Source organism: Polypterus senegalus, chromosome 1 (assembly GCF_016835505.1).
Source record: "Polypterus senegalus isolate Bchr_013 chromosome 1, ASM1683550v1, whole genome shotgun sequence".
Lineage (NCBI taxonomy): Eukaryota > Metazoa > Chordata > Cladistia > Polypteriformes > Polypteridae > Polypterus > Polypterus senegalus.
This window is the reverse complement of record NC_053154.1, coordinates 103441185-103468963: the sequence shown is the minus strand read 5'-3', so window position 1 is coordinate 103468963 and position 27779 is coordinate 103441185. Positions and strand designations below refer to the sequence as shown.

The 27779-nt window shown below is 36.9% G+C and overlaps 2 protein-coding genes across 4 annotated transcripts in view; both read left to right on the top strand.

The window, feature by feature from the left end:
• Positions 1-4460, top strand: part of LOC120530550 — a 32524-nt gene extending 28064 nt beyond the window's left edge. The window contains exon 3 of the mRNA XM_039754982.1: positions 5-4460. Within this exon, the coding sequence (XP_039610916.1) occupies positions 5-4445 (4441 nt within the window). The 3' untranslated portion in view covers positions 4446-4460. The remainder of the gene's footprint in view (positions 1-4) is intronic.
• Positions 4449-27779, top strand: part of LOC120530561 (transforming acidic coiled-coil-containing protein 2-like) — a 123442-nt gene continuing 100111 nt past the window's right edge. For all 3 annotated transcript variants that reach the window (XM_039755001.1, XM_039754995.1, XM_039754989.1), the window contains exon 1: positions 4449-5954. In XM_039755001.1, coding sequence (XP_039610935.1) covers positions 4711-5954 — 1244 coding nt within the window. In that variant the 5' untranslated portion in view covers positions 4449-4710. The remainder of the gene's footprint in view (positions 5955-27779) is intronic.

Below are 27779 nucleotides of genomic sequence, written 5' to 3'. Positions count from 1 at the left end.
ACAGTGCATCTCTGGGTTCTGTGGGACAGGAGTCTGGATGCTCTTCTGAAATATCTTCAGGCGCTTCTCATTCTCAGTTTTCAAGGGATGTGACAGTCTGTTCATCTTTTGATGACCCAGATTCTCCAACTGCTGTGGAGAAGACAGTCTGCCTTGTAACAAAATCTTCAGATAATTTATGTTTATTGGATGGGCACAATAACTCAGTTTGTCCTTGTGGTGTATTAGCCACAAATGAAGAATCATTATTGCCATTTGAAGTATCTTCAAAAAGCTTAGTTTCACCGAGTGTGGATGTAGCGGCACATTGTGTGAGTGAGATTCCTTCACATAATGTTCTTCTGCGCTCTGAAACAGAAGAGGATATTCATGTCAATGATATATCACTAGATAACACCATTTTGCCAGGTCAGGGTGTGGGTAGAGTCAATTTGATTGATTCAGATTCAAAAAGCAACCTATCGCCGTCTAATGGAGACCATCCCATAGTTGAAGATTCAAATAAATGTGTTCTTCCAGTTGTTTGTGAAAAAAAAATCTTCTCATCAGAAGACTGTATGGTTGAATCCCTCCCACTGGTAGGGGCAGAGAAGGCATCTTTTCCATTTGATGTATCTTCAGTCTGTCCAGCAAAGCAGGTAACAACAGCTTCTTTAATAGATGTTCCTTTAGGAAGCTCCCATTTACCAGCTGAATTACCTCAGCCTTCAAATAGTGAAGTAATAGTCTATCCATCTCAGGCTCTCTCTGATAATTTTCTTTTGCTGCCTGAAACTGAGAAGACAAAAAGCCCAAGCAATTTATCTCCAGAAAGCTCTCTCTCTGTTGTGACAACTGAGAAAACTGTTTTTACCCCAGAAATAACTCCACAAATTTCATTCTTAACAAATGAGGATTTGAAAATAGCTTGCCTGACTGAGCCTTCTATAGATAGCATTATTTCACCTGCTGGGACAGACTGTACAGTGAACTCATTATTAGATACATTTGCTCAGTCTAATGGCTGTCCAGAAGGAGTGCTTTCCCTTGGCACTTCTGCAAACAACCTCTCTTCCCTGACATGCATAGAAGAGGCAGACTGTTCAACCCGTACATTTAATTATGTGAAGGATCAATCAATGAATGAACAACTGGAAAGTAATAACACTTTACCAACTGAGACTGTGCAAAACAGTTGGCCATCTAAGTCATCTTTAGACAGTATCCATTCACCGCTTCAGAATATCTGTACAACTAATCTGTCTTCAGATAAATTGCTTCTGACTTCAAATTGTGAAGACAATATTAAAGAGTTTGATCTTCCTTCTGATAAGTTGTCTCCTCGGGCCGAGACTGAAGAGATAAATTCTAATGCTAACCTGTTTTCAGACAGCCCTTCTTTGCTAGACACAAGTGGAGAAACTGAATCATTCCAAGGTAATACCTCTTTACCAACTGACTGTCATTCTGACAAAGGTGCCTACCTTTCAGAAGCTGAAGGAACTAGTGCCCAAAAGGTATTAACAGATATATTTCCTTTGCCTGATTTTTGTGACAAAGAAGTCCAGACATTTAAAAACCTATCACATAATTTCTCAGAAAAAATTGTGGAAACTTTCTGCTCAAATGACAAACCATTAGACAATACACCTTTTTCAGATGGGGTGGTAAATAGCGTTAATCTGATTGATGCCTCGTCAGCAAATATCCTCACACCAGTGGAAGCAGTCTCTCCATTTAGTGTACTTTTGGGTACATTTCCTCTACCAGCTGAGGGTGAAAAAAACAACTATCCTGAGACCGAGACAAAGAGTTGTGCCAAATCAATTTCTGATGGTATTCATTTGCTAGTGAGAGATGAGCAGACTTTAGCCTGTCCAGCTAAAGAGCCTCCAGATAACACTCCCTTGACTGGTCAAGACTTGAACAGGAAAAGTTTAACTGAACCCTCATCCAATAATATTATTTTGCAAGCAGAAGCATCTTTTCCAATAAATACATTTTCAGATAAAGTGCACCTGAAAACCGAATGTGACAGAAAAACATTGGAGACTGAGAGTAATGCTGACAAGTCTTCTTCAGTGGCTGAGGCTGACATACCAAAGTCCATTAAGGTATCACCAGTGAAAGCCGAGACTGTTGTCAGTTCATCTGAACCAATTCCAGATATATTTTCTTCCTCCAATGATACTAAGGCAAACTACTGTCTGACTGAGGTACAAACAGATAATATATTTACATCGGCTGAGTTGTCTTTGGATAATATAACAACTGGTGTCATATGTGAAGTCAAACCCTCATTAAATAACATTCCTTTACAATTTTTGGTGGAAAATCCAAATAGTGCAACTGATACATCTTCGAATGACGTTAATTTCTCAGAGAAAACTGAAGGAAGCATCTCTCCAAGTAAAACATCTCAAAACAATCCTTCATTATCAAATGTTAATGAGAAAAATGTTTGTCTGATGGAATCCTTTTCAGAGAATATTTCACAAATTCAGCCAACCTGTCCAGTGGAGGTATTTACACTTCCTTCTTGTGAAGTAATAAACTCAGTTGGAATACCTATGGAGAGCTTTCCATCACAGACTTTGGCAGAAAAGAAAATTGATTCACTTGTTTTATCTTTAGATACATTTTCCTGGCTAGGGAAAGGTGAGAATACTTACTCTTCAACTGAAGCAACTCCAAATAAATTTGCTTTACAAGATGAAAATAAGGTGCACAGTTTCCCAACTGTATTATCTTCAGAAAATGAATTTTCACTATCTGAAAGTCTAAACCAACACCCTATAAGTAACATCCCTTTACAATGTTTGACGGAGAACTCTTCAACTAATAGATCTACAAATAATTTCAATTTCTCAGAACAAAATGAGAAAGTGATCTCTCGACCTAAAGCATCTCCAGAAAAAGTTGCGTTAATAAATGCAGATGAGAAGAGACTTTGTCTGATTGAATCATTTAGAGATGGTCGACTTTCACAAACTGAGATGACTTGTCCGGTTAAGGACTTTACAAATCCACCGTCCCCCTCTTGTGAAGAAACAGACAGTTTGTTAAAGGTTCCCATAGATGACTTTCCTTCACAGGCTTGGACAGTGGAGAAAAATGATTCTCTCTATGTATTGCCTGACCATTTTCCATGGCAGGAAAAAAGTGACACTGTTGACTCTTCAACTGAAGCAATGGCAGACCAATTTCTTTTTCCATTTTACAATGAGACAGACTCTTGCTCCAATATGTTATCTTCAGAGGACATATTTTTACCAACTGTAGTCGCAAGTACAATCCAACACTGTTTTGATAATGTCCCTTTACAATTTTTGGAGGAAAAGGAAGATTCTTCAACTGGTAAATTTTCAGATCACCTTCATTTTTCTAAAGAAAGTGAGAAAGCGATCGCTCAGCCAGTAGTATCTCAAGACAATTCTTCATTATCTAAAGGGGATGAAAATAGCATGTGCTTGATTGAATTGTTTTCAGATAGTCTGCTTTCCCAAACTATGGAATTGTGGCCTTCATCTTATGAGGTTCCTGAAGACAGCTTTTCATCAGACACTTGGACTGAGGACAAAAATTATTTCTGCAAGCTATCTCCAGGTGTCTTTCCATGTTTGGAGGAAGGTATGGTTAATGTTTCATCAATTGAATCAGCTCCAGAAAAACTGCCATTCACAGATGGCAATAAGACAAAGTGTTGTTGCACTGAGCTTCCTTCAGATAATACACTTTCACCAAATGAGGCTGTAAGTACATTTGAACTATCTTTAGATAACATCCCTTTACAGTTTTTGGCTGAAAACCCTTCAAATGGTAGACCTTCAGAGAACTTTAATTTCTCAGAGGAAAGTGAAAAAGCAATCTCTCTACCGGAAGTGTCTCAAGATGATTCATTATCAGTTGCTAATAACAGAGTTTGCTTGACTAAATCAGTTCCTGATAATATTCTTTCACCTGAGACAGGTTATCCAATTATGGCATTTACAGATGCACCCGATTCTTGTGAAAAAAGACACTCGCCAGTTGAGGTGCCGTTGGAGAAGTTAACTTTGCATCCTTTCACTGATGGGTTAAATTATTCAGGTAACATACAATCCAGTAGCCAGCCATTGACAGAAAAAAATATAAAGACTGTCTGTTTATCTGAGGCTGCTCAAGATAAAGCTTTTGTAACAGACCAGAATGAGAAGGTCTGCTTAACTGAATTAGTTACAGAGAACCTACTTTCTTCAGTGGAGTCAGTAGAGCAACTGTCTGTTACATGCCCTTTAACAAGTGACAATGATGAAGACAGTGCTGCATCTGAGATTTATACAGACTGCTTCTTTTCATTTGATGAAAATGAGGATACAATTTGTTCAAACAAAGTGTCTTCAGATATCATTTCTTCACTAGTAAAGGGTGAGGAAACTGTCTATAGTACTGAACCAGAGCAAAACAAAAATTCTCCTAGAAGGTGAAGATGCAGAAAATGTTGGCTTGACTGAGTCAGCTACAGATAACACTCTTTTTCCAAATGCTTTGAATCTGTTGAGTAATTCTACAGAAAATGGTTCATTGTTTGAGGTTTCTGCAAACAACTTGACTTCCTGTGCTGGAACTGATGAGAAAAACTGTTTAGTTAAAGTATCTTCTGACAACTTTCCTTTGCGTGGAAAAGACAAGGAAACTGTTACTTCAACAGAAATATACACAGACAACTGGAGTTTGAGAGATGAATATCTGATGACACTTTCTTCAGGTGATTGCTGTTCACCCACCATGACTAAAGATATAATCACAGAATTGTCCCCTTTAACAATTTGCACAGAGAAGGACAATTCCTTAAATGAAATGTCTCCAAATAGTTTTGTTTTGCTAGAGGAAAATGGATGTGCAGTTATTCCAGCACAAGCTTCACTTACCACTTCTTCACTTACCACTTTATCAGGAGAGGATGAAGAAAAAGCTCATCTGGGTGAGCTTTCTTTACAAACAAAAGGAGAAAGTTCAGTCAATGTTTTTTCTGATGTCATTCCACTACAGACCTTTTGTAAGGAAACAATGTCTTCTTTTGACTTACCATTAGAAAATCAGTCAGTTGAAGCAACAGATGCAGTAAATCTGTCAAATGACTCTTCAAACATTGTCCACGCAAATAATGAAACAGCACATCTATGTGAAATAACCACAGAAATTGATATTTTGCCTGCTTCAAACATAACACTGGGCACTTCACCTGATATCTCTTGTAATGTTCCTCAGGAGGTTATTGGTGAAGAGCTAGATGGTCAAGAAATAACCCATCCAGAAAAAGTTCAATTTTCAGGAACCAATGTGAAAATACCTTGTTCATTATCAGACACTTTTGAAAATGTGCCTCTGCTGACTTCTCCAAATGCCCTTTGTTTACCACTTAGCACTAAAGAACTAGCCCATTTCAGTCCATTTACTATGCCTTTATCAGATGCACGTGAAGATTCAGAATCTCACACTAACATGAGCTTTGCCAGCTCAAGTAACAATAACAAGAGTTCACCATCTTCTTTCTGCTCTCCAATTAAAACTAAAGAATCCACAGACTTTGATGACATTTTTTTTGCTGTACAGGATTTCATTCCTGTCACTGATATATTTTCACCAGAAGCACATGATAAACCATCTAGTCCTCTTAAACCTACATTCAATATCTCTGCATTACCTGCTGATGAGAATTCTACAGGTCAGCCTTTTAGTTCATTTTTGGCTACAGAAGAAGAATCTGAATGTGTAACTGAAGCTACTCCAGATGGGTCTGCATCCTCTAAGGATATTTCTGTGATTTCTGGGGAAGAAAACATCTGTTTAACTGACACATCACCAGTTGCTTTCTCCTTGACATCATTTGATGAACCTTCTAAAACTGTAATAGAATCAGCTACAGAAGCCATTAAGTCAGTAAATTTGACTTCTGATCTCATCTCTTCTTCTGAAAAAAGTATCACTGTAAGGTAAGATGTGTGATGTACCATTTTATAAAATACATGTAACATGATCAGGGCCACAGAGAGAGCCATTGGTGCGAACTACACGCACAGTCTTGGGGTTTACAAATCAGCCACTGGCCTGTTTTATATGTAACCACAAGATAAATATTTTTGCACTTCTTATGCCTTCCTGAGCATCGATTTGAAATGCTCTTGCATAATTAACTCCTGTTTCCTATTCGTTAGCATAAATGAGATTGAATTTATAATAATTCTGATTTTTCACCTTGGGACATTATGTGAAATATAAGAAAATCCCTTGATCTATAACCTTGGTGGAGAGTTTTAGATATAGTTTACTTTTGTCAAATATATTGGCTAAATGTTCCACTAAACTGATTGTAATTAAAACAAATACAAAAAAGTATTGTATCATGGATAACAGATATCCTGGGACACAGCTTTATTGTCTTTATGTAGCAATAGTCACCCATACTTAAAAAAGCCTTTTATTCTAGTCCTCTGTTCTGTCTTTTTATATGCTCAGTCATCTATGTCTTTCATGCAGATTTAGAGTTTGAAAACTTTTCACACCAGTGATAACAATGCAAAAAAGTTCTGGAATTTTGAGTTGCAAATGAGTTTAGCATAGACGGTCAGTAATGTTCCAGACGAATTGCTACACCAACATTCAATCCTTGTATGGAGTTTGTTCACATATGTGCATTTTCCCATGAACTGTCAGCTCTTAATTAACCACTGTAAGTATGTGGACTGGTGCCCTTTCCAGAAGAATTGAAACCTTGTGACCCTGAAGTGAAATTGTTAGGTTCAAAAGTGAAGGTTGTTATTAGATTTATTTTCATTATTATTATTCCACAAAATATTATAGTGAGTTTAGGTTTGTATGTGTGTATGTGTGTGTGTGTGTGTGTGCCATGCAGTGAACTAGTGCCTTGTTGAGGGTTTTTTTCTGCCTTATGCCAACTAGTGCCAAGAGAGACTGTGGTCCCTTGTGAACCTGAATTGGATGAAGTAGCTTTGAGAATGTTTGTGTGTGTGTGTATATATATATTTATGTACTGTCATGCACTATGAAAAAAATATGCAGTGGTTTTTATATTACCAATGTGATCCAAAAGTTGAAGAAATTAAATTAGTAGATAAAAAAATATGTGGCAATTTCAGTAAAATATTTGCAGAACTTGCTGTTGGCACCTTTACAAAAAATTACAAATAATATCACACTGTGATAGCTAGATCAGATTTAACAAGCCAATTTAATTGGAGCACGTAATTTAAAAGACAGTGGAGACCATCTACCTCACTAGTCCCTCTAGAATAAGTGTAATGAAAGATGAATGGACATCAGTCTTGTCAGGAGGATGTCAACTGCTTTGGTAAAAAAACAGGATGGCTGTAAAGTGAAGCACACTAAGCAGAAAGGGTGGCCGCAAAAGAGAAGAATACCCTGGGATAACTTATATACCTGAAGCAGTGTCAATAAGGAGACCAGTAATACCCATTCAACGTGGACAACAGCCGTAGACTGAGTTTTTAAGCTAAGAGTGAGAAAGAAGTTGGACTGGAGATGTGATGGGTGTGTGAAGGGGTTCGATGCAGATTCATTCAATCCCCCAATTTAAAGTATGCTGCACCATACTGTATTTGAAATACAAATGCTATAGGATAATAGAGATAACAAAATCATACCAGCCTTCACAAAGTAAGTAATAAAGAAGCAGGAGCAAGTGTTAGATAGATAGATAGATAGATAGATACTTTGTCATCTTTAAGTCTTTTGGCACAGAGGAGATTATCTGGACTGGATAGAAGACTTCTTAATATAAAGCACAGTGTGACTGCATAGCTCTATCTACATGTTACATTATCATAGATTAGATAGATAGATAGATACTTTATTAATCCCAAGGGGAAATTCACATAATCCAGCAGCAGTATACTGATACAAAAAACAATATTAAATTAAAGAGTAATAAAAATGCATGTAAAAGCAGACAATAACTTTGAGTAATGTTAGCATTTACTCCCCCGGGTGGAATTGAAGAGTCGCATAGTGTGGGGGAGGAATGATCTCCTCAGTCTGTCAGTGGAGCAGGACAGTGACAAAAGTCTGTCACTGAAGCTTCTCCTCTGCCTGGAGATGACACTGTTCAGTGGATGCAGTGGATTCTTCATGATCGACAGGAGTTTGCTTAATGCCCGTCACTCTGCCACAGATGTTAAACTGTCCACCTTTACTCCTACAATAGAGCCTGCCTTCTTAACAAGTTTGTCCAGGCGTAAGGCATCCCTCTTCTTTATGCTACCACCCCAGCACACCACCGTGTAGAAGAGGGCACTCGCCACAACCGTCTGGTAGAACATCTGCAGCATCTTATTGCAGATATTGAAGGACGCCAACCTTCTAAGAAAGTATAGTCGGCTCTGACCTTTCTTACACAGAGCATCAGTATTGGCAGCCAAGTCCAATTTGCCATCCAGCTGCACTCCCAGGTATTTATAGGTCTGCATCCCTTGTTACTATTATTACTTTTATTATTACTAATAAAATTATTACTAATTTGAAGAAGAGAATGTATGTGCAAAGATTACTGTTGTTTTATTTATCAGTAATGATATATACTTGGACAGAAGGACCTCTCAGGCAAACCATCTTTTGGTGCCCTCAGACCATGGGGAATTAATTATGTAAAGGAGACCTTTACTCAAAATAGAGTGCATCAACCAGTTTGTCAACTTTTTAAATAAAAAAGGCAACCTGAACACATACTACCCTGCTAAAACTGCTTCCATAAAATTAACAAATTAATACCTCTTTTTCTATTCCTTTGTTCAAAAAACGTTGTTTTAAATAACTTATAGTTAATGAAACTGTTATTGAAAAAAGGAGTTCAGAAAGAAGATCCCCAGCCATCCAAGCAACAAAACGCAAAATATATATAGGAAATCATAACATACACGTGTAAAAGAATTAATGCATATCATTTACATAAAATGAAATGTACATGCATTTTCTTCAGTTAAAAGTTATAAGTAATTAGCCAGCTCATGCGAGACACCCATCTACAGTATTTAAGTAGAACCTGTATAACAACCCACAAAAATGTCATAACTGCAATCGTTCTGCTCAATGTTACCTTGGTAGAATTTTTGCAAGTCAAAAATGTGCGCTCTTTGACATACCCATATTTCCAAAAGGGGTCTTGGTATTTAAAGAAAGAGATGGAGGATTGCACACCTTTAAACATTCTTTAAAATTAACTAGATTGTATGTTAAGGTCAAGTGCAACACAGCCTGCCTGGTCTGCTTTTTCATATTTTCATATTTTGCTATTTTCATTCATAGCAGCTTTCTTTCCTTGTGAAGCAAAGTGATAGAATTGATCAGAGTAGATATTCACACCAGTGTTTAGGGACTCAGGTTCATCCCAGACTGGGTGTTGTCATGTATTTATACTTTGTGTACAGTTATGGATGTCAACATGTGGATTGTGATTTGTGAAATGCCCCACACTCTTAAAAATAAAGGTGCCAGAGTGGTTCTTCAGAGCAATGCCATTGGAGGACCATTTTTGGTTTGCAAAAGATGCAGCTACTTGAAGGAAATTTTTATTTATTTAAATCTGTAATAGGCCCTATACAGTAAATAACCATGAGTAGATGGTAACATATCTGTAAAACACCAATAATTCTTGTTGCATAGGTATGTAATACAAGAATATCTAAGTCCAGGTATACTTAGTCTGTTAGTGTCCCGCTAGGCTGCCTACCATACATTAAAGATTTAAGGCTTTTATTTCTACATATTTTCCAAAACACGAAGAACCAACTTGATATGCAAAGAACCCATACCAGAATGAAATGGTGCTTTGTCAAGCAATAGTTCTACAAGGAACCACAAAATCCAATAAGGAACCATAAAATGAAGCTAAAGAAATTTTATTTTAAAGATTGCAGAGTGTGCATTAGTTGGCTGAGATTGACAGAATTGTGTGATCTTTCTGTTCCAAAGGACTTTGGACCCCTCAGTAGGTTACTGTCTAAAAGAATGCTATTAACTGGAGTTTTATTTTCCTCTCCTCCACTGTTAACCTCCATCCATCCATCCTCTTCCACTTATCCGAGGTCGGGTCGCGGGGGCAGCAGCTTGAGCAGAGATGCCCAGACTTCTCTCTACCCGGCCACTTCTTCTAGCTCTTCCGGGAGAATCCCAAGGTGTTCCCAGGCCAGCCGGGAGACATAGTCCCTCCAGCGTGTCCTGGGTCTTCCCCGGGGCCTTCTCCCGGTTGGACGTGACTGGAACACCTCGCCAGGGAGGCATCCAGGAGGGATCCTGATCAGATGCCCGAGCTACCTCATCTGACTCCTCTCGATGCGGAGGAGCAGCGGCTCTACTCTGTGCCCCTCCCGGATGACTGAGCTTCTCACCCGATCTTTAAGGTCAACCTGCAATACCTTTTCAGATAGACCTTAAAACATCTTATAGCATAATGGAAACAAAAATATGTTAAAATGGAATAAGGTTTATTTGCCTTGAAATGAGTCTACAATGAATGGGACTACAATATACACCTTTTCTTATGTTTGTAGGCATGCTATGAGCATTTCAAGACTTCATTGAATATTAAGACTCTGTTTCCTTAATTATTTAAAGCTATTTAAAGGTTAACTCAGCTGATTTTATATGTTGCCACAAGGTGTGCCCTTGCCGCACCCCTTGGGCATAACGCTGACTCAGAAACCGCAGGAGTTTTGAAACATGAAACATTCATAGATGAAAGGAAAAGGGTATATATCTGAAAGTACATACAGCTAAACTCTTAATGGACATTACTATATATGACATGTAATAATCTCCCTATTAAATGGACCAAGTGGCAAATCTCAACGACATTTCAACAGTTTTTGTGTTTCTTTTTCACACCAAGGTTATTTCCTTGTCATTGTTGCTTTTGGTGTCTTTTCACATTTTCTTTCTACAAGAGAGTAAATGTATTCTTTAAGGCGTATTCATTAAATTCTCTTCATTGTTACCTTTGGTATCTCTGCATTTCTAAGCCACATTTAAAGAGCCAAGGTTCCTGGGTTTTTTGACAGTGGGCTCACCTGTTCTTCTTCTAAATGTCTATGCCTTCCTGACTGACTAAATATACAAACACCATGTGTTAGTCTGGTCAGGCACAAAACATCACCCTACCCCAGCCTAACATATATCTTCTCATTCTTCTGTCTTTATTTCTTGTCTTGATCAGAAAACCACTTTCTGAGTGTTGGATGTGTTGTCCCTTAACAAGGACACTGTAATCCTCATCCCTTACTTAATGACAATGTTTATCAGCCGTTTTTTTGAGATTCTGTTGTGAGCAAAACATGTAAAAAGCAATCCACTTGAGTGAGATGGGATACATAAGAGCAGTTGGTTCCAGGTTACTCCTTCACCTTGATATTTCCTCTGTTTGTTACACTTATTCCATTCCTGTTCCGATTCCTTCTTATCCCAGTGGTCTCTGAGAAAAGCAGTAGATGGAGTTTACAGTCATAAAGTGAGACAAAATGGAGGGACTTTCATCTAGTCACAATAATCCATGAAGGCAATAGTTTAACTTTTTTACCAAGATGTCCTGCCTCCGCCACCCAACAAAACACTCTTCCATAACAGTTGTGAAAAGTGCTTTAAAACTTGATATGATGCGTCTTTTAGTCACTTAGTGCTAAATAACACAAGCAACATACAGTAGATGCACTATAGAAGACCTTATTCTGAAGTGTCACTCTTGCTTTTTCTTATTAACGCCAAGGAAATTGTTAGTTAAGGTCTACTTATATAAAAATAGGTGATTAATAAATGAAAGTGAGATATCCCCTATTCTAAAATGTCAACATGCTTTTCTCTTTTTTCTTTACTCTACTCTTCCATTTAAAGCAAGAATTCCAGTCAGTCATTTTCTAAAACATTTAGTCCTGAACAGGGTCATGGGGTGTGATGGAGCCTATCCCCCAGGGCACAAGGTGTGAACAAACCCGAGGCAGGATGCCAGTCCATCACTGGTAAACGCATACACACACACACCCACCCACACCCTAGGGCCAATTTAGTATCACCAGTCCACCTAACTTGCATGTCTTTTCACTGTGGGTGGAAACCGCAGCACCCAAAGGAAACTCATTCAAACATGGAGAGATCAGGCACACTCCACACAGGGACGACATGGAGTGTGAACCCTGGTTACTGTGACATGGCAGCACTACTACTGCGTCTCCCTAAATCAAGAATGATCATTTTTAAATGTCTTTCTCTGTACCTCTCTTTAACTGCTTCAGACCACAATCCACTTTGTACATTTGGTCATTGGAACATCTTTGTGTCAGACATCAGTCTGTTAATTGAAAGTAATATTGGAGATCCTCACAAAACCTACTTTCGACCTAATCGGTATGTGTCCCTATATTAGGAAGAGACCAGTTTGAAAATGGCCTCTACTTTCATATGCCACCAGTGTTTCTCCCCATCAGTCTATTATGTCTGTATTTTTTATTTTTTATATGGATTTCCATAGCTATACCCTTTCTTGTTCTAAAATGTCTTTCTGTCACGCTTGCATCAACTGACCACACTTACAGAAGTGGTCACTGATTCATCTTCACTTCCTGACATTGGTTTCCACTGGTTAGAAACCAAACCACAAGTACAGAGAATGTAACGATACCCTAAAGAGTGCTGCATGATTGCCAAGCTAACAATTTCATTTACATTGCCCCTGTCCTCACATGGCTGTAGTACGATTAACAGTACAAAGTGATAAATGAGTGTGGTCATAGGCAAAAAGTTTATTAAAGGACGGATTTTGGAGAAAAGTCAGGCCACATTCTAATACCTTGAGACTGCGAGGGGGCATTCATCTTTATGTTTAATTTTATAGCTCAACTAGGTGTCTTCACCATATCTATAAATACCTTGCGTAGCATTTATTGGTGTGTCTGTGCGTATTCATAGGACCCATATCAACTGGCACTCTGGGATTTTTTATTGTACACTGGCTGTCCCTGAATATGGCGTCATCTCAGAACTCCACTTAAACAGAATACTGTTACCTTGTCCTCTGTAAATGGGTTGCCAGCAAATTAAGGTATAAGCGTTCTTGGTCTTTGTGTCACTGAAGCTCTGGTCTGGTAGCTATAGTGAAGCTTCAAGGGGTTATTTTGAAGCTTCGTCCTTAAAGCAAATCCTATTTCCACTCATGGCACAGGTATCTGGTACAAGTCAACTCTGGCCAGGTTGGAGGTAGCACTGTTTTGTGACCTTAGTGCTCCCTGGCCAGTAAAGTGATTCCCCTTTCCTGGCTTCATCTTTAATTCCCACCTTGGAAACAGAAACTTACCCATTTGCTTCTGGACATGCTCACAGGCAGGTGATCTCTTTACAATGTTTTTCTAGTGAAACTATGTGGCTTCATAAATTTAAAGGGCATAGAACAGGTCTGAACATCTGTTTATTTTGATTCCATCAACTGCAAGTGTCTAAATTATTCAATTAAATTACTGACAAAAATAAGGAGGGCTGCAACAAGGCTTAGGGTGGCTTACTCACTTCTCACCTTACCTGAACCACTTTATTAAATTCACTCATTTTCAGTTTAATTATTTTTAAAATTAGGTGCTTTATCAATTTGCTTATAAGAATCTTATCCAACTTCCTTATCAAATAGATTGAATCTATTTAGCAGCCCACAAACAGGAGAACCCACATTGTTTTCCACATGTGTAGCCCTCCCATACAAGTATGGAAGTTCAAGGTGCCAAAAATAACAAAATCTAAGCTGGGCTTTAATGATCATTCCCTTGAGAACATTAGAGTATTCTTTTAATCAATGCTTTTCTTCATAAAAAGGTAGAGAATACATTTCTTGCATGATTTATGAACATAAGGACATGTCAACTGGCATCTCATCACATTTGCTGTTCATGTTATCCCATTGTAATTGTCATATTGTAACCTCCCATTGTAATCACGGCTGGCTGACACTGCACTGTGTGAGCATTTGTTAGTCTTAAAGGACAATAAAGTCTTAATAAGCAATATGCGTATTGACAGATGTGTGTAGGAGTCACAGACATTGTACTGTAAACTACTTGACTCTTCTGAATCGATTTCTATCTGAAGCCAGTTACTCGGGTTGACCAGAGAGTTAGCGACTATTTATACTGTATAGCAAATTTACTGGTGAGAATGATCCTACAATTTGGACAATTTAGAGAATATTTTTAACACTCAAAGAGTAAACACTTGAAGTTAAATCACAGTCTAAATATTCACAGATGTGTCTGATTTATTTTATACTGCCTTGGGGAACTCCAAATTTCATCTTTTATGGAAAAAAACAGCTGCCATTTGCAATTCTTCTTTACAGATTTGTTTTGTTTGGGACACAGCAAGATGAGGCAGATACAATATTGTATTTCTGTTACACGTAATTTATTGTCCACTCCTTGAAAGTTTAGTTTCTCCCATTCAAACATATTTAATAAAGTTTTCCACTGGCTGTCAGTCTGTGTTTAACTGGCCATCTGTGCTACAATATTTTCCACTGAGCCTCTTGCGTCATGTTTATTTCAATTGGAGTTGATTTTGGCATATGTAATCTTTAACTATTGTATAAAGTTTTACAGAATTTTTATAAAAACAAAGTACTGTTTCGGGTTTAGTTAAATATGTCTCATTGCTTGTTAAGCAGAAACTGCAACAAAGTAATTTTTTTAACCATTTTATATTTAAGAAATGAATCTGTTTTCACCAGATTCAGCCAAGGTTATTGCTTTTTAATTGACAGTTCTATGATTCGGTCCAGGAAGCATATTTACTCTGCTGCTTTCTATTCTTCTCTGCTCTTTAAAAATAACAAAAAAAACTTAGATTTACTTACAGAACTCTGAACTGTGCAAATGTTTTATGTACTTCCATTTCACATTTTTATTTAAATCGATTAATAAGTCAAAGAACACAAAAAATCTTAAAATGTTTGCTTTTATGAGGAAAATATCAAAAGTTGGTGTGTGTCCCACTTTGTAAGAAGTTCATATTCATTAATCTGTTGTATATGATAAACAAATGTGCTTCAATTCAACCTGATTTGTTAATTCATTTTCTTTTCGAAATATTTCCAAAGCAGTCACTTAATATAGAACTGAAGCAAGTCAACATATCTGATTTAACATTGCTCTGTTCAGTACGTCTCTGTCTGCTAAAAATTCTTTATTTACACTATGTAAAACAAATGCTTTTTAATTAGTGAATTATAATTACCCATATTTGTTAGAAATGAAAAATGCATCAAATAATCTCGTAAGAATATCAGTGTCACAGGACTATTACCCATCATAAACAGTACCAAGTGACCAGACTGCTCTCTTTCCTAGTATAGAAAATAAAAAGAAAGGATAGGCACGTTTTTAATTTAACATTTTAAAGCAATGAGCAGCAATACTATACTACAGCTAACAACATACATGAATTAATCGATTTACTGATAGAAAAAGAACAAAAATCATTTTTGAGGGATCTAACAATAATAGAGTCCATTAATTCAGTGTTACATAATGCCTGGTGACTGGGATTCAAATGTAAGTAGTGCAAGTTTTTTATACAAATAATACATACATAACATTTTCCCATACAAATATATATACTGTATATATATATATATATATATATATATATATATATATATAGTACATATACATCAATTATCAAACCCTCTTATATATATATATATATATATATTTGTGTGTGTACACTATATTTTAAGAACAAATGAATCAGAAGGTTTAAGGGACAAGGTACCTCTGCTTGAAATTCCATTTAATAGCAACGTCAATTGAATAAAAAATAAACCAAAGCAAAACAAATAAGCACCATCTAGGATTCTACTCTTTAAAGGTCTTTAATTTTGTCACACTCAGATCCAAGTTTGAGACTGAGCACTGACTTGTAGTTCCACGTTTATTTTACTATTGACACTTATGTAATACTAGGCTGACCCGCCTTTTAAGGCGACCGACTTTTAAGTTGACCACTTCTTAAGGCAATTCAATATGTAGATCAATTTGATATTTTATACAAACTCATTAATTTGGTTATATTGCATTTGAGCGGTATTACTTTAATACACGTAGTTTCTGTTATTTTTGTGATGAAATTTAAACTTTTTTTCTATATTGAGGTCGCCCTTTTGAACCTCCCTGATATTTACTTTGCAGTGAGGCATTTGTACTCCATCAACATTAATTATTTCCAGAGACATAATTTTGTCTATTTTTCCAGCGCATCGCGCACAAAAGCAAGGAAATGATGAGAGCACCAGAACTCTGCTCAAATTCATGTCGCTTCGTACCGCAAGCTGCAAGTAGTAAGTCTGTGATAAGCGGAATACCGCTACGCTTTCCACTCACGGGACGGAAGGACAATCCCGACCGCTTTTATATAGTAAGAAAGAAGAAGATCTCACACAGTCTGGAGTAGAAAATCATCTTTTACCTGGAAAAACAAAACTACAAATCCCATCGTGCATTGCAAAATGGACGGGGCGTGTGTGAAACTCCGCGCCTGCGTAGCACTCATGGGACGGAAGGACAACCGACTGCTTTTATATAGAAGGATGGCATTGCTTATAATTACACCAGATGAATGAAGACTGATTTTATCTTATTCACAGCAGGTTTGTTTTTACTAGGAATGTAACAGTTTAAGTATAAGGATAAATAATATCTGTAAGTCCTGACACACTGTACAAGTGGAGATTCATTTCTTATCTACTTCCAGTCTCAAATAGGTAGCACACAAAGTGTGATGTTTAACTTCTTTATAGAGTATGTCACTTGACACTTCCAAAATTTTTAAATAAAATTTTAAGCACCCAACTCTCTTATTGTAAAATAATTAAATAAAATTGTCCAAGGTAATGTGGCTATTGATATATAAAAACTATGTATGGATTCACGCTAAGCTGTAAACTTTAAAGTCCACTCTCCAGTAATTAAAACAATTGCATCAATACTTGCATTTACTCCGGAAATATTTAGGGGTCATCCAACAATAATTATTTGATGACTGAATGCTGCCATCACCGAGATGACGGTAAGATAATTACATCCCAAAAGCATATGCTCAAAGGAGTCAGGAACTGCACAGTAGTTAATATAGTTGAGAAAACCTTGGTTTGTCTTTTCCCTTTTCATATTCTCCGCAACTTCCAAATTTCACGCAATTGTCTACAACCCTTTGTATGAGCAGCATCTCTCAGTGCTAGGCAATGGCCATCACAAAACCTTCACAGTCCAAATTCTCAGATTTGTTTTTAAAGAAATGGAAACATCCAAAAAGGCCATCTCAGTATCTAAATACTAAAAACTCATAACAAGCACTACACAACTTTCTGAAATGTATGATAGTGGAAGGTGAGAGCAGTGTCAGTGCTTCAGGTTTGTTTGTTTGTCCCTCCCATTACTTAATTGCTACATAATTGGAGTCTTCAGGCAATAAAGGCAGATGGGCGGAGTCAGGATTACACCGTACATAAAATGGAGGGGTAACAACTGAAGCTCATGCCTTATTCCAACACAAGAAAACTGCTGCAATGGAAGTAGAGATTTCTACTGTATTTTGACACAAAACAGCATAAAACTGCTGCTTGCTGCAATGCTTAAATTATTTATATTTATGTAGTAAAACTCTCCAAGTCCCTAGAACCAAGCTTTGCAGTACGGGTGATAGGGCTTTTTCATCTGTGGCGCCGAGACTGTGGAATGCCCTCCCTGACTACCTGAGAGCCCTACAGTCGACTGATGTTTTTAAACGGAATCCAAAAACTCATCTTTTTAGAAAGATATTTTGTTAAAGTATACATAGATTTTCTTGTTTTATTATTTTTGTTTTTACTCTGTAGCACTTTGAGATTTCTAAAATATGAAGTACAATATAAATAAAATTTATTATTATTATTATTAATAGAGCTTTCTCTGCTACCAATTCTATTAAGCATATATTGTGCTGTCATGTACCCTAATCAGCCAGGATCAAGTAAGTTCAGCTGCAGTATTTTTTAGATATATCAACCACTGATCCTAATATCCAGGTCAATATTGCCACAAAAATACCTACCATGTACTTTCAAAGTACAGAAATCCAAGATGAAGTAGAAAAGAAGGGCTTAACGAATGTGTTAAAATATAATTTAATCTTTGTGGTAAACCTTAGGGCAAAAAATGGATTTTGGTTTCAACACTATTTCAAATTCATTTAAAACATTCATCCAGCATCAAAGATCATTAATGATTTGGGTGACTTAGTAGATCCTGTTTGGTTCTCCACCAAAGTAGAATTATTGTCAAATGGAAAATTGTATTTGGGAAGATGCATGTTTAATAACAAGAACATTATCCTGCATAACTGACTAATAGTCTGATTGCAGTAAAGCCAAGCCAGCATATAAGCACCATTAGGTACCTGAGCAGTGCTCTGAGACTTCAGTGGGTAAAGCCAGACTTTAATTAATATATAGAAAATGCTAGAACTAATAAAAATGGCTTGATTCCAAAATACAAAACAGCATCATGGCCCAGGGCCGTCTTAACAGCATCATAGAACCCTGGGCAAAGCAGTGTGCTCGGACCCCAGTTTTGATCGCAAAACAGAAGCATATATAGGCATCAGAAACATTGTGGGCCCATATAGAGACAACACAACACCTAATGACTGCAATGATTTGGTCAAAAGCACACAAGTGCAGCAAGGTGGTTGAATATAAGCAATAAATGACCAGCAGACAAATTCTAAATCAAAAAGGAAGGTCAAAATGGTAGTCAAGGTAAAAACAAAAACAGAGGAAAAGCAAAAATACAGGTTATCTCAAGTCAAAAACATAAGTCGAAAACTGGTCAAAGAAAAAAGGAAACCCTCAATTATGAAAAATTCTGGACACAGAAATTATTTTTAATATTAAATCTTTAAAAAATCTAAATAAATAACAAGCACCCATTGTTTCACTTTAATCTGCAATCACAATTTGCAAAACAACAATGAACAACATGGACACGGTCATGCAAACATGGTAGTGATCACAGTAAATACTATCCAAAATGATGTCACAACAATAGTGTTAAAAGTAACAGTAATAAAAACATATGTGGCATAAGCCAAACCAGAAGGAAATGATGTCTAAACATACAAAACTCAGATTCATGTCACACAACTAGAGGGCTCTAGTAGAGACTTTATAGAACAGGCAACATGGGCCATGAGACTGAGTGTTAGCCTTAAGAAAAATGTGTGCAATCACTGACCATGGCAGTGATTCCTGGGCTTGTGAGAAGGTTTAAAGCCACCTCTGTCCTGTCCTGTATATTTCAGCATAGCTTTGGTTTTATTAATTCTGAGGTTTTAAATATTAATTACATTTTTATTTCTTAATGACATTATTTACTTTTAGGGGCACCGCCATTTTGTGTTGACAATGTCCCCTCCACCCCATTGCTAATCACATGATCTACCAGTGAAAAGTTGATTCTGGTTTGGAGGAATCTGTTGATAGCAGGTACTTGTCTTTAAAGTTGGACAGACGGTAAGGCTCATAATGTTGGATGTCTGAGACTTTCATCTCGTAAACTGGCTCTATGTTACATAGGTTCATTTACTATCATTAAGCAGGTCGGTCCAGTTTTTCATAAATTAGTTTAAAGTAGCTTTTGCGTACCTCTGTACTTTGAACTTTTCATGTCTCTCACGAAAAACCTGTTTATTGAAGTGTTTGGTCTAAAAGGTTACTCCACCTTTTCTCGTTAAGGTGGAAAGAAGATGTGGAGTATGAATTACATACAATTTTAGATTAAAAATGGCAGGGATTACAAGTATATTATCTTGTCCACTAGCAAAGCTTTGGATAAGATGGATCATGGCAACAGGTATATATGCCCTTCAACTTCTTCATGATTTTCACCTACACTTTCCACTGAAGCAGCACTTGTGCTCTAGATGGGGAATTCTGTCAGGTACTCTCTGTATGTTTGGGCATAACTTTGATTTATTACTTCTGAGGGTTCACAAATTAGTGTCATTGCAGCACCATTTTTTCTGCCATTGTATTTTAAGTGTTCTGCCAATTGTATTTTTTTAATCATGACTATATATATTTTTGTTGACAATGACCCCTCGATGCTGGACCCGTGGCATGACCTGTGATGTTTAATCAACATGGCTTACTTTTTGTTTTCTCTGTTTGCTTTTTTTGTATCTACTTTTCTTTATCCCTCCCTTTGGCCTACACTATATGTCTTTATTTTTGTGCCCTAAGGTCTTCTTGGAAACATTTTGCATTTGAGAGTGGCCTTTATCGTTAATTGTATTTGTTCCCTTTACTTATCTCACATAAATCTAAAAAGCAGTTATTTTTTGTTTCTTTATCATTAGTCTGGAAATATGTTGCCTTTTAAGATGACCAAAAATGGAAATGAAATTAGTTCAACAAGAAACGTTTATTCTCTATCACAATACTTTTGGATTGTTGAATTCCATGAATCTATTTGTTATCTAAATCACAATACTCAGTTGTGAGTTAAAATATTTTTTGGAGCACAGAGTTGAAGATGAGGTGCCAGAAATACTGAAACCTGGTAAAACAGGTTGGCATCACCACAGAAATCTGATTCCATTGTTTAGTCAAGTTAACAGATGTTTTGTTCTTTTAACCTAATGGAAAATTTGCCTTTTTTGAGAAACTGTATCAAATTGTCTGGTGTATTTTTGTAAATAAGAATCAGCAATGGCAGGTCCACTGAAATAGTCATTAAATGTACATAGGATATCCAGCTATCTTGCTTACAATATCGAATCTGCTGGAAGGTTCCATTATAAGCAGGGATGTACCAAGATCTGGATGTTTAATTAAATCCTCTTTCCAGTCTGTTTTATAATGGCATCCCTGCAGCAAACAAAGGCAAATCAGCTATTGAGAGGATAGCATTGTGTGTGTGTGCATGTGTGTGTGTGTCTGTCTGTGTGTGTGTGTGTATGTGTGCGTATCCTGGTGCTTATCTGGTTAATTTGCACAAAGCCTGTTCAATGAATTTATTGGCCTTGCTGCCAGCCTTAGCTCAAATCTTTAGGGAGTTACCGTTTCTGACAGTTGGGAGGTTTTTTTTTATGGGGAGGTGCTTTGCTTTTTTTATACATATATAAATTAGACAGCCACCTTCTTTCTTGAGATTTGCTGCATATCAGCTCCTGAGATCACGGATGTCAATGTGCTCCAGCGAATCTCCTAATGCAATCTGAATGAAATGCTTTTGGCTGGTATTCAAAGAACAGAAGCAACCGGCCTGCTCGGCTTCTGCTTCCAGGGCTGCTGCTCCTGTCATTGATGCCAGCAGCTGTCCTATCTGCACTGCAGTCGTGGGAGAGAGCCCACCCGAGCTGAGAGGAGGGGGAAGCCTGCTCACCCTGGCTGGAAGCTGAGGCAGTAGGATGGGAGGGTCGCCGTCTCTGCAGCAGGGACAGGCAAGCAGCCTGCCTCAGGAATCATCCGAAACAATGTGAGTGCAATCATGTCATCTCGCAATTGTACCAGCAAGCCATGTGCTCTGTCTGTGTGCTGTCCTCTCGTTGCATGGGAGAAGAGGGAGATAAAGAAAAGGGTACTTCTCTTTTAAAAAGTGTTTGCTTTAGTGTGCTGTCCTACATCACTGTTGTTACTTGTAAATAAGGACTGTGAGTTCCCTGTTTTTGCTACCTCATAGCTGTGGAATCATGATCGGCTTCTTAGAATCATTGGAATGATGGATTTGCATGTGAATGGAAAAAGGTCAGGGAAGTGGCGCTTAGAGCTGTGAGATGTTTGCTTTCTATTTTTCCTCGCCTGGGTATTCTCAGTGCACCGTATGATTTAAGTGAAGTTATGTGACATTGTAATATGTTCACCATAGGAAGTCTTTTATCATTTCCTTTGTTCTACTCTCTGTATAATTTATTGGAAGTGGTATTTGCCAGTGTGTTCAGAGCAGGCCTTGACAACTCTTACCTGCTTGTCCTGCTATCTTTTGCACTTCAGATTGTTCTACTTATATTTTTATGCCTTGCTTTTTGTTATTATTTATGTAGCAGACACCTTTACCCAAGGCAATTAAAAAAAAAAATCAATACGCATACAATACATTTGTTGCCATCCATGCGATGCTGTCATGCAGGGTTTGGTATAACTGCCTCTGGCTTGGATGTGTCTCTCTTGCTCTCTCCTTCTGTCTGTAATTTTTGTTAGGAATCTGTTCACAGTTTTTCAATGGTAGTGAGTTTTCTTTTATTTTCCAAATATTTGTTGCTTTCAGCGATATAGCTACTCTTAATTCCGGCATGCACACAATTACTGTCTTTTTTAAAGTTATAAAATAAACAAGACAAAGACATAGTAAATACACGACTAAAGACAAAGGGTATGTGCCATGTTAGTGAAAGGAGGCCCTTCGTACAAGCTTGTGCAGCATCGTGCAATCCAGTCCCAACTGCTCGTTGTGTTTCAGCTACAGTGCAGAAATGAAAATAATAAGAGATGAATATGAGTGAGCCTTGACAGGTCCTAGAGCATACCCTGCTTTGCTATTTGTCCCACCAAGAAACAATATTGGCAGCATCTCTAAATCTGTTTTCTGTTGGCTACGTGTCCACCTGTTCTGAAGTGTTCCTCAAATTCCAGTACTAAGCGCACCAAAGTGTTGCAGCCTGGTCCTGGTAAATTATACATCAGGCACTACTGCGTATGAAAGTGAGATATATGGCTGTGTTCTAGTGTCCTCATCTATCACTATGTCATTACAGGTTAGCTTGAATATATTTAAAGGACTCCCAGAGTCCATGTTTTCAAAAGAACCTACTGCTGTACATGGACAATGATATTTTATTAAAGGGCTACTGTCCTGGCGCATGGGTCATTAGGCCTATGGAGAATTAGCTGTTAGAGATCTGTGGCTAATGCACAGAGGTCCATTAGTATGGGTGATAATAGCAGCAGTAGTAGTAGTACAGAACACAGTGAAATACATAAACATATGTTCAACCAACATACAACCATATTGCCACTCTACTTCATTTTATGAAACAGAAAAAACAAATGAGCTTAACAAATCTTCAGTTACTGTAAGTTTCCAGTTCATAAAACCTTGTCAGAAAATCCACTGGATTTAACTAGGGTGAAAAAGGTGCATCAAAATAATTCTGATATTATAAGACAGGCTTATTATAAAGTATATCGAGCAAAAATGTCATGATCCTGTCCTCTTCTGCTGCATAGATTACTATGGATTACTGATTGGCTTACTATAACTTTAGCATGAATTCAGTGTAGCCATTTACACAGCAGCATATGCAGTACCATTATGCAGTGGAAATACAAATTACCTATGGTTTAGTGGTGTACACTAAAAAATATAAATAAAATAGCCAGCTTTTATTATTTTATTTAAATTACATTATAAAAAGTGTAGAGAAATACAGTAAATAAATTTGAAACCATTGGAGTTTAGCTGCCAATTTAACTGGAAGATTCTTTGGTCATGCTGTGTTCCATAGAAGCTGATTGATACAAATAGCCTAACAATAAAACATTTCTGTTTGAAGTCATATACTCGCAGCTACCCTTGGCCTCTTAATAATAGCATTTACTTGAAATGAAAACTTTTACCTGTAAACTGTTACAGTGTACTCAGTGGACAGCACTATACAAAAATAAATTGATACTGAAATAGCATTTAGATGCCACGTAGTCACTAGTCTTTTGTCCTGCACATACTGTGTTGTTATAAGCAAAAAAGTATTCCCAGAATCAGGAATTAAAAGAAGAAGTTACAGCAAGAGAAATGTTGAAATTTAGGAAACATCTGCTCCATACAGATTTTCATGTTAAGTGGTATGGTGTGGTTCATTGCCAAAGTCCCGGGGTTGAAATATCTGTCTGTGTGGAGTGTGCACATTCACTCTGTATCACAAATATGTGCTTTTTTCCTAGGTTTTGCTGTTTTCCATCAACATTTCAAATGTGTACTATACACGTTTAGTTATTTTTCAGCATTAAACTGATCTGCTGTCAGTAAATGTACCCGGTTATGGACTGATATTCTCTCTAGGACGTGTTTCTGCATTGTGGCCAATGTTTCTGACAAGGCAGGTTCAAAAATGTATGGAAGATTCTCTTATTAGTTTTTATGGTTATGTCCTAAACTGCAAATTATGTAGCAGAGAATACGTTTAATTGTACATACATTAGTTAGGCAAACTTTCCATGTAGATATTATATACTATAGATAGCATCATAAGGTATATATGTACTGTACAGTACAGTATTTGTATATGTCTATTACTTTTCAAAATAAATAGGTTGAAATCCTTTTCTCTTTCATCTTCTTAGTTTTTTTATACCTCTGGAAAAATTACCTTTTTTGGCCACAACTGTTCTTCTGGTTATTCATATTAATAACTAATAACAAAAGAAGACATTTTATCACTAAAAAAGATTCTGCCTTAATTAAAGGTCATTTACCAAGTAACCACACAGGGAACTGAGATCAGCATTAACAGGTCTGTAAATGTTAGTTCCATTGTTCAGTAAGCTATAAACAACAGCAGGATACCAGCTTCAAATGATCCCAATTATGGCCTGAAACTGGGCAATGTGTAAATAATGAGCCGCCTCTGAAACTCACCTAAAACCTTATGACACAGGACATTCAAATTGATGATATTTATATATTGTAGCAGAAGAGTGGTGTATACATTATGGACTGCATACTTGTATATTTTTGTATAGTACATAATGTTTTTCTGTTTCTGTTTAAACAGTATGTTCTTGTGTTTATTCGTTTAATTTTTTATATTGTATTTGCAATTATTACATTGCACACTCGGCTTGTAAGTGGAAGTGCACTTAATAAGAAAAAATGTATTTTAATTGAATTTGGTGTTAATATCAATTAGTGATGCAGCTGCAAAGGTTTCTCTTCTACTTTTTATTCCATTATGTAAGGCAGACAGTTAATGGAATTCTTTATGTTTTCCTACTTAATGCATATTTTCCTCTAAAACAAATAGCTATAAAAATGTATTAAATTACTTTTTTGTTAAAAATTGTAAAGATAAATGTTAGAACTAGTCATTTCCCTAACAAGCAAGCAAGGACAAACCCTTTCAAATGCATAACATACTGAAATTTAAAATAAAATTTAAAAATAATTTTATTTACTTACGTAAACAATTTGAAATTACTTCCTAAGATTTTCAAAATGGATTAACATGTTAACACAATCACATTTTTGTTTAAATCAAGGTGATTTATTTAATATGCTAAAATCTATTGAAGTTGTTAATAAAAGGATTAAAAATGTAAACCAAACTGAATGCATACTGTTCCCTGTATAGACACAGATGATGAGATGATCCTCATTAAGAAGATTATTCATGGAACTGGCCCCAAGCCTACTGTAATAAAGAGGCTACTTAGATAAGTACATACAGTACTCTGTTATGATATTCTGTATATATACTTCTAGTCTGTCTACTATATAATGAAACACTAAGGTTTGTGTGTTGTGTCCCTCAGAGCAATCTGATTGGTCAGTTTGCCTTTGGTGTAATTGGTCAGTTTAGCTTTAGTGATGCTATGAAAAAGAAAGTGCAAGTGTGAGACACATGTAGAAGAGTAAAAGTGTATGAGGTACACTGAGAGGAGGAGAGAAAGGTGCCTTGAAAGTAATAACAGAGTTCAAGAATCAGGCTTCACGAGAAAACATTTGAGAAAGGAAGCTCTGGTAAAGAAAAGTTCAGACACACACAAATACAGAGGAAATATGCTGAAAGTAGGACAAGAGATGGCAAGTATTTTTTAATTATTCTATTACATGTCTCTGACAGGTTCAATGGCTAGTATGTTTATATATACAGTATTATATATATGTTTATATACAGTGAAAGAGGAAATGAACAGGAGTTAGCATGTCTTTGGAAAAAGTAGTTATATCAAAACTTCCTGTCAGAATTAAGGATAAAAAAACAAAGAATTGGTGTATTGTTTACTTTAAAATTCAATCATAGCTATTATATTACTATATTAAAATATTACCTTTAACTTACTTTATAAACTCAATACCACATAACTGTATGAGTTACAAGGTACAAACAGGCAGTGTCACAAAATAGTAAACCTATATAACTTGTGACAGATTAGGGCTTTCTCGCACCCTTGTACCCTCAGACCACACGTCAGACACCAGATAAAAAGTCCAATTATTATTTATTATAATAATAATATGCACAAAGCACGTTCCTCTCCACAATACTCAATAAACAAATAAACAATAAACCAATCCTCCACTCCCAGACGCGTTGCCACCCTTCCACCCAGCTCAGCTCATCTGTCTGGGATTTCCCACAGTCTTTTATACTCCTCGACCCGGAAGTGTTTCTGAGCCCTCAGTCCATGTGATTATCTAACACTTCCGGGTCGGGTAATCTTCTCTTTTCTTCAGCCCGGAAGTATATCATTTCTTCCGTTTCCACGATTGTGAAATACTTCCGGGTTATAGGGAAAGTACAAGTCCCTGAGCCTCCCTGCAGCGTCCTCCAGTGGCCCCCATGGTATCCAGCAAGGCTGTGGTGAAAAACTCTAAGTTCCATGATGCCCTGCTGGAATTCAGGGCCCTTCCATGTTGCAGGGATGGCTCCATCTAGCTGTTTGGGGTTGTTGGCCGGGATACACGGCCGGCAGTCCCTCACAAACTTAATGTTTACTTAAGTACTGGTAAGTAAGTACTCGTATGGAGTTGCTGGACCACAGAGAAATTAGTAGGCACATTATAACTTTAAGGGGTGTTGTGATCTTCCTGAGTGACCTTCAGTCTCAATAGTGACCAAGTGAATGTGCATTGCTGAAACAATGCTGTTTTAAATTCTGTGATAGGTGAGTCCAGGAAAAAAACATGTTCCTAACTGGCAGAGGGTTAATGGATGTTATCTTAAAAATAATACAGCATTTTTTAGTAGGGGGTCCATACTTCAGGAAAGAGCCAATAAACAAATGCTCCTATTTCACAAATTGTATGAGGAGCTGCGTCTTCTGCCAAAATCAACATTTCTCGGCTCTGTAATACATGGTGTAATTGACTGGACGAACAGTTAGTCAAATGCAGATGAATCTGTGAAGGCTGAGCTACCACGAGTTGCCAGGTGAGAAAGTAGAAAGGCAACAAATAATTACAAATTAAATAGAACCAAACTTTATAATCCTTAAACATGTTGAATTATGTACATAACTATTGTCCATCCATCCATTATCCAACCCGCTATATCCTAACTACAGGGTCACATGATTACTAGAAACATCTTTGCATACAGTATTCATTTTCTTTCTGGTGCCAAAAATAAATACATGGCGACAATGCTCTTTAGGCTAAGAAACAAATATTAAGGGAGATGCTTGACTGAAGAAAAAGTAAAATGTAATGAACGGAAATCAACTCTAGATTTTGTGGTTGAAGACAAGCATGCTAGACATCACACCACCTGTACAACTGGTGTGGTGGTTTTTCTCTGTCAATAGACCACACTGTAGTCATTCTTACCACCTGCTGTTTTCAAAAGGCAGCTCTTTTTTACCGCTATGTAAATGTATTATTTCCAAACTTCATTGTAAATATAACGTTGGATTTTTTTTTTCTATTTAGACCAAATATGATCAGTTATGAAGTGAGTTAGCTGTGGAATTATGACCACTCTTTCCAACCCGAAACCTCCTATAATAA